The sequence below is a fragment of the Tympanuchus pallidicinctus genome, unplaced genomic scaffold (assembly GCF_026119805.1).
Source record: "Tympanuchus pallidicinctus isolate F22 unplaced genomic scaffold, pur_lepc_1.0 scaffold5, whole genome shotgun sequence".
NCBI classification, from domain to species: Eukaryota; Metazoa; Chordata; class Aves; order Galliformes; family Phasianidae; genus Tympanuchus; species Tympanuchus pallidicinctus.
In genome coordinates this window covers 75,042,717-75,058,426 of record NW_026294769.1, presented here as the reverse complement: position 1 = coordinate 75,058,426, position 15,710 = coordinate 75,042,717, and the positions used below count along the sequence as shown (strand labels likewise).

The window sequence follows — 15,710 nt, the reverse complement described above, 5'->3', positions numbered from 1 at the left end:
ACCATTTCCAGAGGACAACCCCAAGCTCTTCCTGATTACAGTATGTTTTTGATTAACAGTAGCACTGAAGGGAAAACAACGTTAAAGAAACAAAAGCTTTAAGAAAGAACAATTGAAGAATATGGAGTTTTTCTCAAGCTAGTGTGTACCAGGTTTAGATCCACCCTGTTACACTGCTTGTTTTTTTTTAACCTTAAGGAGGATTGCTAAGTCTTGGCCAACTTCAAGTTGCACCTAAAGGTTAAGTATATTTGATATGCTCATCGAATTACATTCAATATTGACCTAACAAAGCCAGGAGGGTCACTCTGCAGATAACTATGAAGCAGGCAGTTTGATGTGGTTACTGGCTTTACATTTAGCTTCAGTTAAATGTGTGTTTTAGCTCCTCTGGTGCTTGACACCTCAAGTTGCAGATCTCAGGCAGGATCAGGTTTCTAATTATTTGTGAACTGATGGTTATTTATTTTTTTTTTCAAGTTTCTACCTGGATTGAATGTTTTTGTTCCCTATATTTGCAATCCTTGGGAAAAGTTAAAGTGGGAAAGGCAAAGCCAGTGGTTTCATGGTTTTTTTCTTTGTTGGAATGATGGAGGCCTCAGAGATGAGTGAGTTCGTGAATGATGCTATAAAGGCAATTTAATGCCAAAGTCATTTTATGTACAGTGGAAAAGTCTGGATGAAGAGAGGGAATAAATAGGACACTGTCATTGGGAAGTGTCACTGGGAGCAGTGTGTACCCCAGTTTGTGGATTCCTTGGTGGTTGTAAGGAGATGTGAATAATAGATGTTTCACCTCCCTCATTTTGTCCCTTCTTACAGCCCAGAGATTAGATCCAGTGCTGGTAGGTGAATGGGTTATTCCTGTCACCTACCAGGTTCCATTAAACAAACCTACAAAGGAAAGACTTATGGGAGGGAGGAGATGAGCTTAGAGCAGGGACAAAAATCCCATCAATAGTGTCTGAATCCCTGCACTCCTTCTGCCTTTCCATGGGACCAGAGACTTCAGAGTGCTTCTGCTGACAGGGAACATATTAAATTCAAAGCAATTGTAACAAATAGTGGAAATGGCTTGAAAAAAATGCAGTGCCTTTTAATGGAAGTGAGACCATTGTAGCCCATAGGGAAGAACCATCCTGAGTGTGGATCTGAGATTGAGGACCATTCCCAAGCACTGATTCAATGCAACAGACTTTTATTGGAGCAGCAAAAGGTGGGCAAAACCCTCAAGACATGGCCATGGAAAGTGTCAGATGGAGCAGATCCAGCTTTAGGGGCCAGATTTCAGGACAGAGAAGCCAAAAACCCAGGGGTCTTCCATTGCAGCAGGGAGGGCTTTTGGAGGATGAGGATTTTGAAGAAGCACGTTGGTTGGGTTGACTGTGATGTCTCTGTTATTGGATATTTTTTCAAGGACAGTTTGGGTTATTGTGTTTTTTTTTTCAAGAACTTTTTTTTGGGTAAGACTCAGGTGTACTGGCTTTTGCCCTACAGCATAGAGATGGACATGACACCAGATTCTGCTTAATTTCCAGTTGATACATTGAGTGGTTTAATATAGGTGCTGGGAGATACTTAAATCACTCTTTCTGCTGCTGTTTGGAGCTCTGATGTTTGCCTGGCAACTTTTCCCAAACGCACATCTTGCATATCCCATATTTATAATTCTTGTTCCAGACCTTATTTTCATTTATCCTAATGCATGGAGGTTTTAAAACTCATCTAACCACTGGAAATCAGCAATTCGTGCTTAGGGAACTTAAAAAAAAAAGGCTGATGGATTCATCCTTGTCCATAAATATCCACTGCTGGACTGGGACCATGCAGAGAAACACAGTCCAGTGTGCAATTTTTAGGAGAGCCAAAGGGATGATGAGAGGATATTGTGCAAAACTTTTCCTCTTTTTAATCTCCACTGAGTGTTGGGGTAGCAGAGAGATGGGAAGTGCTCATGACAGTTTAATAGCCCGGGATTTACTTAATGATGGGTTATAATTCTGCTGTTCACCTGAATTTATTGGGTTGGTATTTTGTCTCTCTGTGCGCTGACTACAATCAGAAATGCAAAGATCTATTTTTCACTTTGTGGAAATGTGAGGAAATGTGGCAGCAGGACAGTGTGGAAAGTGTTTGATGCATTGCAATTAGATGTGGCTTTAATTAAGCAAATGCAATAAGCTGGTTGAGCAAACCTTTCCTTCATTTCTTACTACAATTGCTGCGTTATTTGGACGCTTGAGAAATTTCCATGAAATTGGGGAAAGAAGCAAAAGGTTCTGGCAACACAGCATTTCAAAAATAAATTTGAAAGGGGAAATAAAAAATAATAATAAAAAAAAAAGGTATGAAATTGAAAGCAGCAGGAACAAAATTAAGGTTTGACATTGTCCAGAAAGAAGCCCTGACCCCAATCTCAGCACAAGTGGTGCAAGTAGAACTATTGCAGCCCACGATGTGAGCTCACTGCAGTTTAGGCAACATCCAAAGCTGCTTCTTGCAAGGAAATCTTCCCTTTGCAACTTTGGATACTCAGGAAAACCTGCAGCTCATGCCCAAACATTCCCATCATTGCATCGTGCCAAAGAACGTCCCAATCTCCAGTAGCTTGTTCACCCCTCTGTGGCCTCAATTGTCCTGCCTTCGTTCTGTGTTGGGATGGGATGATTGAGGAGCCCAGCCTAAGATGTGAGAACAGCTGAAGTTGGATTACTGCTATACTGTGCTGATTTTGATGTTGTTTGAGTAGGGTCTCTCAGCCCTTCAAGCTCAGTCCCTTGTTTCTGAGATTATTCAGTCCCTTTATCCCTTTGGATTCAATCCCTTGGTTCTGGGATTGCTCGGTCCCTTGGGCCCTTTTGAGCTCAGTTGCTTGGCTTTGGGTTTGCTCAATCCCCTCTTCTCTTCCAAGCTCAGTCTCTTGGTTCTGGGATTGCTCAATCCCTCGGACCCTTCAAACTCAATCCCTTGGGTTTGGAATTACTCAAACCCTTTATTCCTTTTAACTCAGTCTCATGGGTTTGGTAATCCTCAATCCCTTGTTCCCTTTGGAGATCAGTTAGGTTTTCCAATCCCTTGGAATTTCTCTATTCCATGTCGCTGTTAAGATCAGTCTGTTGGGTTTGGGTTTTGTCCCCTTGAAGCTTGATCCCTTGGTTTTGAGATTAATTAATCTCTCTGCCCCTTTTGAGTTCAGTCACTTGGCTTTGGATTTGCTCAATCCCTTGGGTCCTTCAAGCTCAATCCCTCAAGTTTGGGATTGCTCAGCTCCTTTTGAACTCAGTCCTTTCATTTTGAGACTGCTCAATCCCTTGGTTCATTTATGTTCAAATCCTCCAGTTTGGAGTTGTTCAATTCTCAGCTTCTCTTGAGCTCAATCCCTTGATTTTAGGATTACTCAACCATTCAGTGCCGGGACCCTTTTAGCTTCATCTCCTCAGTTTTAGGATTTCTCAATGCCTTGGTCTCTTTGAGCTCAACCTCTTGGGTTTGCAACCTGCTCTCCTTGAGGAGCAGCATTGGATCCAGGGTGTGCAGAGCATGGTAGATGGTCCATGCTCCTTGCAAGCATCCACAGAGCCGATTTTGCAACAGCATTGAAACCAGAGCATGCATTGTTAATTGAGCGTGCTTTGCTAATAACAAAACTGTGAGTGCCTGAAGCAGGGACATGCATTTTCCTGTTCAGAGCTGGGATGCAGTCAGGCAGGAAAGCATGAAAAGCTGCTTTAAAAGCCCTTGTTTTGTTGTTACCTTCCAGAAAGTGAGGGCTTCTGCTGTCTGGTGAGTAAAATAAATTACCCCCAGCAGCTGCTAGTGCTGATCATCTGAAACAGTGGAAGCCACTTAAATGAATAATAATTAAAGAAATAAATTTCCTGTGTGCCAGCCTCAAAACTTTTTGTTCAGCAATAAAGGCAGGAGAGCCCCACAGAATGAATGGCCACCTCTTCCAGAAGTAGGCTGCCCGTGCCACAGAAGGCAAAGCACAGTTATAACATGACCTATTAAAGGAGATGGCATGGTTGAAAAGAGCCTTTTTTCTTAGTGCCAATGCGTGAAGGGGGTTGAGCAGAAGCAAGCTGCAATGGTGCAGGTGTTCAGCAAGGTTAAATAATGGGATGGTGGTGCAAAACCCCATGGCAGTGATTGCTGAGCTGGAGCAACATTCGACACTTGGAATGAAGCCCATTTCTCTCCTTGTGTGAGATTTAGATTTGGGGTTATTGTAAGGGACTTAGTGGTCCCATTGTCACAGGGGGGTTTACCTGATGCCCCAACATGATGCTCCCGAGCATAATTACTCCACTGTACTGCTTGGTCCCAATACATCCCCTTGTCTCCTGCTCTTTCACTGTGCCCTAGGAGCAATAGAATCCTGCCTAAATAATTAAGAGTGTAATTAACCACAGTGCAATGTTTGCAGTTGATTTGCATGCAAAGGGAAATCTTAGCTGGCATTCTCAGGAAGTGTTAAAAAGTCCTGGGGTGGTGGGGAATTGCACGGAGGTGTTGAAGCTGAAGGAAAGAATCCCACATCCCACCCTGGAAAGCACCCAAGAATGGTGGATCCACCCAAAAATGGATGGATACCAAATGGCATCCTGGGCTCCATCAGAAGAGGGGTGGCCAGCAGAGACAGGGAGGTGATTGTCCCCCTCTACTCTGCTCTTGTGAGGCCCCATCTGCAGTACTCTGTCCAGTTCTGGAGCCCCCATTACAAGAAAGACAGAGAGCTGTTGGAGAGGGTCCAGAGGAGAGCCACAAAGATGATCAGGGGTCTAGAGCACCTCCCCTATGAAGACAGGCTGAGGGAGCTGGGCTTGTACAGCCTGGAGAAAAGAAGGCTGCGGGGTGACCTTATTGCAGCCTTTCAGTACCTAAAGGGAGCCTACAAGCAGGAGAGGAATCAACTCTTTGAGAGGGTAGATAGCAGGACAAGAGGAAAAGGTTTTAAGTTGAGGGAAGGAAGATTTAGGTTGGATGTCACACAGAATCACAGAATCACAGAATCACCCGGGTTGGAAGGGACCTCAAGGATCATGTAGTTCCAACCCCCCTGCCCAGCAGGGCCACCAAACATACACATTCAGTTCAGGTTGCCCAGGACCCCGTCCAACCTGGCCTTAAACACATCCAAGGATGGGGCATCCACAACCTCCCTGGGCAGCCCGTTCCAGGGCCTAACTACTCTCCTTGTGAAGAACTTCCCCCTCACATCCAACCTAAATCTTTCCTCCTTCAACTTGGATCCATTTCCCCTCGTCCTGCTGTTGTCAGCCCTTTTGAAGAGTTTACTCCCCTCCTGGGTGTAGGTTCCCTTCAGGTATTGATAGGCTGCCATGAGGTCACCCCGCAGCCTTCTCTTCTCCAGGCTGAACAAGCCCAACTCCCTCAGCCTGTCCTCATAGGGGAGGTGCTCCAGCCCCCTGATCATCTTAGTCGCCCTCCTCTGGACCCTTTCCAAAATCTCAATGTCTTTCTGGTACTGAGGGCTCCACACCTGGACACAGTACTCCAGATGGGGCCTCACAAGAGCCGAGTAGAGAGGGACGATCACCTCCCTGTCCCTGCTGACCACCCCTCTTCTGATGGAGCCCAGGATCCCATTTGCCTTTCGAGCTGCCAGAGCGCACTGCTGGCTCATGTCAGGGAGAAGTTCTTTGTTATGAGAGTGGTGAGGTGCTGGAACAGGCTGCTCGGAGATGTTGTGGATGCCCCATCCCTGGAGGTGTTCAAGGCCAGGTTGGATGGGGCCCTGGGCAACCTGGTCTAGTAGGCAGGGTCAACCAGGCAGGGGGTTGGATTTTCATGATCCTTGAGGTCCCTTCCAACCCTGGCCATTCTGTTGTTCTGTGATATGTATGGTTTGCCAAGGTAGTTTGCCAACGGATATGTCTACCAGCCTTTCCCTGGAGGAAAGGGACCAGGTACCAGAGGAAAGTACCCATCTCATCCTGCAATCTGTGAAGAAAACCATCTGGATTAATGCATGGGTGCTGTCATAGGGGTGCAGCCTCCAGTCTCTTCAATGGAGAGCCCCATTGACACGATCACCTTGCACCATTTTGTTCCAGAAGCAAAGTTCAGAGTGGGTTGTGTCCTCTGAGAGACCTCCGGAGCCAGGCTGTTGTGCTGTGGATTCGAACGGAGTTGGGAAAAAAAAATAAAAAAATACAGAGTTAGACGATAGCCCCTGCCATTAATCATAGCTGTAATCATGCATTTAATGAACATGACAGCTCCGTTCCCTCTGGAGCGACGCGCCGAGGCTCACGGCTGGGTGAGGTACAACAATCACTTCTCCGCTCTCCGAGAGCCAGCGTCGGGTTGGGATGATGCATGAAGAGAAACAGCCCCGTTTGCACGGGCTGTGGGTTTCCTTACAGATGATGCTCTTCGACCTGACTCAATCGTTAAGGAAAAAAAGAAAAAAGGAAGAGAGAAAAACACCTGTCCCTTATGCAGGATATAAAATATCAAGCCTGACGCCGGCGTGCTGTGTGTAATCAGTTAAAAAGCCCTTAATGTGCAGTTCTTTGATGCTCACCCAGCAGCTTTTTTTGTGTGTGTTTCTTCTTCTTCTTCTTCCTTTTTTTTTTTTTTTTTTTTTCTCCTGTGCACTCTTATTTAAATATCTGCAGCAATGGAAATTCTGCCTTTAGCATAGGAATGTATGGTTTGCTGTCCTGCTCCAGAAGCACTCTGTCCCAGTACTGGTCCTCTCTCAGCGTGCTTAATCACTCTCTTGCAAAATTCAGTTGGGTTGCATGTGGAGGAAGGGCCAAGTGAGGCTCTCCAGGGTCACAGTCAAGCTTAGTGGCACTCAGCATTATGTTTCAAACAATCACAGAATCGCTAAGGTTGGAAAAGACCTCCAAAATCACCCAGTCCAACCATCAATCCATCCCCACTTAAGCCCAGCAAACCATGTCCCTCATGTTTCATTGAGTCTCGAGCCCTATGGGCTTGCACACAAGCACATTTCAGCTTCTATTTTTAATTTAATCTCTTTCCATTCCTCAGTGTCATTTCTCAACCCCATAGGGCATAGGTGCCTTTGGAGAGCTCAACACTCCACTGTGCATCTGTCTTGCTCTGACCTTGCTCACTGATTCCTTCGAGGTTTGCAGAGAATCACTTGTGTTTCAGAGTGGTAACACGTTGGAATAGGCTACCAATGAAGGTGATGGAGTCACCTGGAGATGTTTAAGAGCTGTGTGTGGCACTTGGAGACATGGTTTGGTGGACGTGGTGGAATGGGTTGGGGTTGGACTTAGAGGTCTTCCCAACCTTAATGACTCTTATTCTATTATTACGTTTAACCTTTTTTTTTTTTTTTTGGTTTTTTTTTTTGCATGATGGAAAAGTTTCTAAAACCAACGTTGTGCTGCAGCTCCATAAATCCCAATAGACAGAAGAGAGAAATGAGGCTTTGCCTCTTTCCAGGCTGCTGCATGTTAAAAACCACATAATTACAGAGCTTCTGAACCACATGGCCGTTGGGCTGTCTCCTCCTGGGTAAATATTTAGGCAGTTCTCTATTAGTTGGACGAATATTTCCACTCAGAGTAATTAGAGAGCAAGGAGGAAGTGTTGCTTTGCCAGCTGCCAGGCTGCTGGATGTGGTCAACGGGTGCTTCCGTGCTGCATTTTGCAATGAATGGGAGTGATTCTCGTGCATTGAAACTGCTTGGAGGCTGCGAATTAATTCCCAGTAGGAATCAGTAAAGAGTGATATGTATCCAGTGTGGCACATATTCCATCCTCCCAACATTTTCAAATAGTTTTAGGTTGCATATAATAACATTTCTTCTTGCCAGAAGATGAAAGCGGTGAAAAAAATCCACCCAGCTGTTCAGCCATGTCTGTAGTATGGGTACATACCCATTTAAAACCAGCTGAAGGAGACTGTTGCACCCTTTATTTATTTATCTATTTATTTATTTAGCAGTTCCTCTTCTCTGGCAAAGGATGTGGTTGTCAGGCTGCTTTAACTAAAAGGATGGCACATGAGCACTGAGAGACGCTCGTACCCTAGAGTCTGCTTTTATGCCCAGGTATTAAATATTTAAAGATATTGTCTGCTGCCCTGGGGAGCCCACTCTTGGGATAGTTTGTCCTGCTGAGCTTGCTTTCAAGTGCTTTAAAAATAATTGCAGAGGACTGAGAGATGCTCTAACCTTTCCCTAATGATGGGCTTTAATTTGGATCTCTCCCTGCATTGTTTGGGAGGTCAGCTTTGCTTGAGCTTGATGGCCTCATCACCTTTCCCTTGGAGAAGCAGAACCTGAGCCAAAAGCCAAAAAAACAAACATCCCCAAAAGCAGTTCTTGTGACTGACCCATCTAGTGAACTTCTATGGTGGAGTAACTGCATCAATGAACAAAGGGAAGGCAACTACTGTCATCTACCTGAACTTGTCGAAGGCCTTCGACATGATCCCACACCACATCCTTAACTCTAAATTGAAGAGATATGGTTTTGAAGTGTGAACTGTTCGTTGGATAAGGAACTGATTGGATAGTTGCAGCCAGAGGGTTGTTGTCAATGGCTCTGTGTCCAGGAGGAGGCCAGTCACAAGTGGTTTTCCTCAGGGGCCCATCTTAGCACCAATGCTCTTCAACATCTGTATCAATGACATAGACAATTGAGTGCACTCTCAGCACGTTTACTGATGACACCAAGTTGAGTGGTGCAGTTGACACAATAGAAGAGAGGGACACCATTCAGAGGGGTCTGGACAGACTCAAAAACTGGGCACACAGGAATCTAAAGAAGGTTAACAAGGGCAATTTCAAAGTATTGCACTTGGGTTGAGGCAATTCCAGATATAGGTGTACAAACTGGGAGAAGAACTTATTGAGAGCCGAGCTGCAGAGAAAGACTTTGGGGGTCCTGATGGCCAAATAGCTGGGCAGACTGCCCAGAAAAAAGTGTGGATGTCCCATCCTTGGAGGTGTTCAAGGCCAGGCTGGATGCAGCCTTGGCAGCCTGATCTGGTGGGTGACAACCCTGGTTGGAACTGGATTGTCTTTAAAGTCCCTTCCAGCCCAAGCTTTCTATGATTCTGTGATCTTTTAAGATCCCTTTTGACCCAACCATTCTGTGGTTCTATGAAATGCCCCTGTAATACTCAGTGATCTTGCACCAAGCTTGAACACACCTTGTAATATCTGCTGCACCCAAAGATTTTTGCTCATGTCCTGCAAGCTCTCGATGCCTCCCATCTCCAGGCACGGGCCACCAGCATCACATTTGCTCTTTGCATTTGCAAAGGGAACAGATGGGGTTTTGCAGCCATTGGCAGCCAGAGTGACAGCTCGAGTGCCGGGACTGCATGCTGCTGCACTATCAAATTCCACTCACTCACTCCCCAGCACACCCAGGATGGCAGGTGAGTGACTGAAGCACGCTGCTACCACCTGGAAATGCCTTTTATTTTCAATTCAGTCTTTCCTACGGCACTCAAGGATAATTTAATTGCATGCATGCACGGACTGAAGTCAGCCACTGGGTTTCCCTGGGCTGCTGCAACCTCAAATTTTGCTCCTCAGCCAATGCATACGTGTGAATTTCCCTGGAGCAGTTTCCCAGCACCAAGGAAAGGATCCCTGCAGCATTCAGAGGCCTTTTTTTGCAGGGCTTATCCTCGTTGCAAAGCTTGCATACTCATCCAAGCAATAATATACCAAAGAACACATGATCCTGCAAAAATTTTGTGATTCTGAGCAAATGGTCATGAATGTGTTTGTGTTTCTTCCTGTTTTCCAACAGCACGATTGAGCTGCACGCCCAGCAGTCCTGGCTTCTCTCCGTTTGGCTGCCTGAACCGATCAGCCACGAGCCGATACATTGCAAGGTCTGTACCCACAGTGTGATTTGTGCTCAGGATGGTGTATGAAGCGTGTGATGGGGCTGTTTCATTGGCTCTTAGTTTGGTGAAGCTCTGTTCACCCCCATTCTCAGTTGTAAACTTAGCAGGAAGACGCTGGCTGCTGCTCTGAAAGTTTCTCTTGAGAGGGTTTGAAAGGTCAGTAATGGATATCAGCACATTTAAGAATTCAAATCCTTCTCTAGCCCTCTCTGAAAGTCCCTTTTTACAACAACTCTATTGTTCTCGAGGGCAGCAGTGTCACTGCCATCTGTAGAGCAGCAGTTTGTATTTTTTTCCCCCATGACTCAATAAATCACATCCCAATACAACCCGGCAAACTTGCAGGTTTTCCTTCTCTACCGAGTACCCAACCAGTGCTGCTGCTCCTGCAAACTGGGAACCAAGCATGTGGCAACTGGGAAGCACGAGTAGGAAAATGACAGCACATTACCACTGCTTAACACCCTGCTGCCTTTCTTATTGCCTTCCTTCTATGCTACAGATGTGCCACGTATCATCGCGTCCTTAAGTATGAGCATTTGCAGACAAGCTCCTCTTAATTGTAGTAGACTAAAATTTATTCCCAAAGTGTCTTGGTTCCAGATGTCTGTAGGCAGACTTGGTGCCAGATTTTAGCTATGTTTTATTATAACCCATCTCTAATACCACCTAATTTAAAATCTGCCATCAGTTAATTGGTGGTAAGGTCCATCCTGCAAATAAGTGCACTTAATGTGCTGGCCAGATATCTCACAAAGAGTGTTGACTGTAGGAGAGCCCTTTTTCCATATCATAATTTCAGCAAAGAAGTGCTTCTTCGCTTCCTCCTTGTCCCATACAGTCCTATAGTTGATGGGTAATCACTTCTTCAATTGCAAGCTCATGGAAAACGTGTGCTAAACAACTTCTGATATCCTTAAGTAACTTCTAGTGATACCAGATACTTAATTTTGTCTGGTATTCAGTGTTACCTTGCAGCCAGCATAGGAGAGGACTTTTTCTGCCTCACTGTGTTCCTGTAAGCTTCAGGGAATCTCTTTGCATGCTCACAGTGTCATTGAAGATCATCTTGGTCATGGAGGAGCCCGTGAAGGGCTCTTAATAGGCTCTTGCACCAGAGGTCTCTTGTGCCATATCCCAGAGAAGGTCTGGTTTGTGTTCTCTGTACCATGCCATTAAATACTCCCGGAGGACAAAACCCCTACTTGTCTTCTCCCAAGTGAGCAGATCAGCTCCTGCCCTTTGCTTAGATATCATATGGTCCAGGCCCAACTTGGTGGCCTTTTACTGGACTCACTGTGTTGGACTGAGAATCCCAGATTTGACCTTATATGCTACTGAGGTGTTGCAGGCACCATAATAATTCTAATAGAGGGGTAGATCCCCTCCCTCATGTTCCTGGCTGTGTTCACAGCCCAGCATGTGGCTGGCATCATGACCTCTCCTGTGAGGAGAGGCTGAGGACACTTTGTCTATTTTGGAAAGGAAGCTGAGAGGTGACCTCATTGCTCCCTACAGCTTTTATAAGAAAGTGGAGAGGGAGGTGTTGATCTCTTCTCTGCAACAGTAGTACACATGGGAATGGCACAAGGCTGCTCCAGGTGAGGTTACATGAGGTAACGTTTCTTTACCATGGAGATGGACAAACACTGGGACAGGCTTTCCAGGATGTCTGGCTAACTGCTGGGTGCTTTCTTTTTCCCCAGAGTTCCCAGGTGTTCTGCAGAAGTGCTTTCCAGTATAGGCTGGAAAAGACCCTTTAAGATCATCTAGTCCAACACTTCTACCATCTTTCACTGGATCAGATTGCTTAAAACATGGGACTACTTTATCCCAAATGCAGACATTTGCTGGAAAATTATCCTGATATTCTAGATTTTTAAAGATTCATGCTGAAGTTGGCAAAAAAAAAACCCCAAAACTAGAAGAACCTAAAAGCCTATGGCCCAGTGCAGATTTTCTGAATATTTAATTCCCTCTTCAAAGTACAGCTTGGTCTTTGCTGTGATTTTGGGTACCGTTGAACCATTTTCTGTGTGTCGTTTTGTGATATCGTTGTACTGAAGTTGTGAAGTTGGAAACATCCATCTTGCTCTGTTTAGCCGTGCTGTTCAGAGGAGTTTGGCCATCATCCGTCAAGCCAAGCAGAAGAAAGAGAAGAAGAAGGAATACTGCATGTACTACAACCGCTTCGGCAAGTGCAATCGTGGGGAGAACTGCCCCTACATCCATGATCCAGAGAAGGTGGCAGTCTGCACCAGGTACGGATGGATGCAGTAACCATATGCTATGACCCATCGTTGGGCCATCAGTTGGCTCTGGTACTTGCTTGTGTGACATTCTGCAGGGAAACTCCCAGTTAAAGAGATAGAAAAACATGAGAACTGTTGCATGAAAAATGCTTCCTCGACTGGCTGCTTCCCTGCTAGGTTAGGTACCTCCTTGTCCATAGGTCGTGAGAAGGAAAGGTTAATAGTTCCCTAATCACCTTCTAGGCATCATTTATAACTCTATGTAATCTTCCTTTTATATCCAGACTTGCCAGACAGGAGAATCCTAATCTATTTAATCTCTTCTGGTAATTTCTTTTTCTGAATTTACATGACATTTCATACCTACTCATGATAATTAAGCATCACAGAACCAGAATACACGCTTTAGTTGTTTGCATGACCTATGGGAACTGTTTTAATACTTACTTCATGTCTTGGAAGTGGATACCACCACTAATACACTCATGTTTCTTATGATACTTATGCCACCTAAAAAGATAAAAGATTGAAGTAACGTATACTGTTTTTTATCGTAAGAATTTGTAATAAGATCCAGTCAACATTTGTTAAACATAATTAGAAGAATAATTCTTAGCATCAGTTACCGCCGTGAATTTGAGAATGCCATCACAGTTTGCAAGGTAGGATTTGAAATTATAATATTTAGCCAGCCTCCAAAAAGACCATTCCATCCACTCCATGCAACAAGTTTGAATCCCTCATCCTGCAATGCCACACAGCTAAGAGGCCTAGTAATTTATTATGGGAGAACTGATTAATGTTGCCAGTTCATTATACCTGCCCAATAGTTGATTAAACTATATTATTAGTCGTTTAAAAAGCGTGGAAAAGCCAACTCTGCTGATGAACTCTTTGAGTAATTTCTTCTTAAAATTGCTGCTGCACGAGAAATCATTTGTGAGTTGCACAACGCTCGATGGGAGACCATATAGGAGGGAAAGGCGATTTTTGCCTTCATTTTTTTTAAGCTGATTTCACTTGCTTGCACTCAGTTTCTCGTAATACAATCCTATTCTCTATTTTTTTTCTCATGATCTTTTATTTTTCTCAGTCTGTGTTTGTTTTAGGTTGTCATTTATTGAGAAGCTATGCTGTAGTTGTAAAGATCTGCAAATCCAGCTGCCACCAAACGTTTTTTACATCTGTATGCTCCCATCTATATCTTGTTCATACCAATCTGATAGTGATAGGACAATGGAGAATGGTTTTAAACTAAAAGAAGGGAGATCTAGATTAGATATTAGGAAGAAATTCTTAGAGAATGGTTAAACCCTGGCACTGGCTGCTATGAGAAGCTGTGGTTTCCCCATCCCTGGAGATACTCAAGGCTACGTTGAATGGGTTTTGGGCAACCTGATCTTGTGAGTGGCAACCAGCCCACGGCAGGGGCTGGGACTGGATAGGCTATAAGATCTCTTCCAACCCAACCGTTTTATGCCTCTGTGATCTTTGAGTTCCCTTCTAGCCCAACAATTCTATGATTCTATAATCTGTAAGATCCATTCCAACCCAAGTCGTTCTATGATCTGTAAGAATCCTTCCAACCCAAACCATTTTATGGTTCTATGAAGGACCTCACCAACACAAGCCATTCTGTGATTTGATGATTCTGTGACTTGATTTAAGGCATATTATAGGCTTTAACGGTGAACTTTACAGCAGTTTTATGTGTCACACAAGAGACTCAGTGTTGAAAAATGGCTTCTTTTTTTACCTATTCTCACATCCACCCCTCTCCCTCTGGTCTCTTGGCAGGTTTCTTCGTGGCACGTGCAAGAAAACAGATGGGAAGTGTCCATTCTCCCACAAAGTTTCCAAGGACAAGGTCTGTATGGCTTCCTAACAAGTTTGCTGTTGCTTTTTTAACAAGCTGACCTACAGAGGTGTTTATGATGGCTGTAGGGAAGCCTGTGTTATAGAGTGCTTCAAACAGAGTTCATTTGTACTTTGCTTTCCAAGCTGCTTGGGCTTGTTATAGGGTCAGGGCTTATAATGGGAGCAGAGTGTGCTGCTTAAACCAGCGTGGTGAATCAGTAGATTAGTGTGTTAAGCAGTGGATTGGAAACCAGAGCACCTGGAGCTACTGGAAGTATCAGTGACATGTGTTGGGTTAAGGAGCACTTAAACTACAGTAATCACAGAGTAAGTGCATGGGAGCAGTGTTTACAGCATCTAATCCTTACCTGTGCAGGATCACCCTTATTCTGAATCACCCCATGCTAGGGGTAGACGAGGATAGTGTCACAGCATCCAGGAGCCTTTGGGCATACGTTCACCTCTCTGTAAAAGCTAGGCAGTGAAACTGTTGGGCAGAATGGCTTTTGATTTCATCATTGCTTTCATCTTGCTTGGAATATTTGTGAATTTGCCCTTGTATGATCTTCTTCACTCTCTTCCATTTGAGCATCATTGGAAAAGGAGGGTGCATCACTGCCTTTGAACATACAATTTTCTTGTCTCCTTTTCCTCCCTCGTAGTTTTCTCGTCTCTTTTTCCTCCCCTCTCTGCATACAGCACGTTCGTTGTCACCAAGGAGCTCATAAGTTATGCTGGTGGTGAGCAGAGTCGCTCCGAGCGAGGCACAAAGCACCATATGTTTTTTACATGTCTCTTTCTTCAGAGTCATTTAATCATGAGTATATAAAATAGAGAAGATAGACTGGGGACAGCTGTACTCCATGACTCATGGCATGACAGAGAGCAATGGGGATGAGGACTGATAGAAGGAAGAAGGACTGTTTGAAGTTGTTTTTTTCCTTATAATGTGAAGACAGGCTTCAGAAATAAAGAAACGAGAAAGAAGAAATGTTTGCAAAGGGTCTTGCTGTTTGTGTGGCTGTTGACATATCCAGAATCACTGTAATTGACAGAAATTTGGAGTAGACATTGGGATAGGATGTCTTTAAGAGGTGCTGCTAATTTCTTTATATTGAAATAATTAATGTACAAGCACTGCTGGCAGCGCTCGACCCATTACCAGTACCTCTGAGCTGGAGGACTGGTACTGCATGGGATGATCATCTTCCATTCATAATAGTGAGTGCTCCTGCATATTTCAGCAAGTTTTGGAGCCTGATGTTGATCCCATAATGATCAAGACCTCATAGGATACTCAGCCTCCATCTATACCAGTGAGTTTATGGGTCCTGGGTATTTCAGCACACATTGGATTCTGGCGTTGATCCCAAATCAGACTTCATGGGATGCTCAGCTTTCATCTATACCAATGATTTAAGTGGTCTTGGATATTTCAGCAAGCATTGAAAGCTGGTGTTAGTCCCGTAGTGGCCCAGACCCCATGGAGTGCTCAGCTTCTATCTGTACCAGTGCACTGAGTGGTTCTGGGTGTATCAGCAGATTTTGATCCCAGGGCAAAAACATGCATGAAAGTTGGGACTTAGAAATATCCATATGAGTCCCACGGGGTCCTGAAGCATCATCTAATCCCAGGCTGAGTGGTTACATCAGCATAGGAAACAAGCAGGTGACAGCCCTCCAATTCAACCCTAAAATGAATCCGGTTGGAGGAGGTGTTTGTA

The 15,710-nt window shown here is 44.6% G+C and overlaps 1 protein-coding gene across 1 annotated transcript in view; it reads left to right on the top strand.

Annotated features, from left to right (window-relative positions):
- ZC3H3 (zinc finger CCCH-type containing 3) overlaps positions 1–15,710 on the top strand; it is a 156,002-nt gene that overhangs the window by 107,030 nt on the left and 33,262 nt on the right. The window contains exons 6-8 of the mRNA XM_052703605.1: positions 9,778–9,862; positions 11,980–12,138; positions 13,927–13,996. Coding sequence (XP_052559565.1) covers positions 9,778–9,862; positions 11,980–12,138; positions 13,927–13,996 — 314 coding nt within the window. The remainder of the gene's footprint in view (positions 1–9,777; positions 9,863–11,979; positions 12,139–13,926; positions 13,997–15,710) is intronic.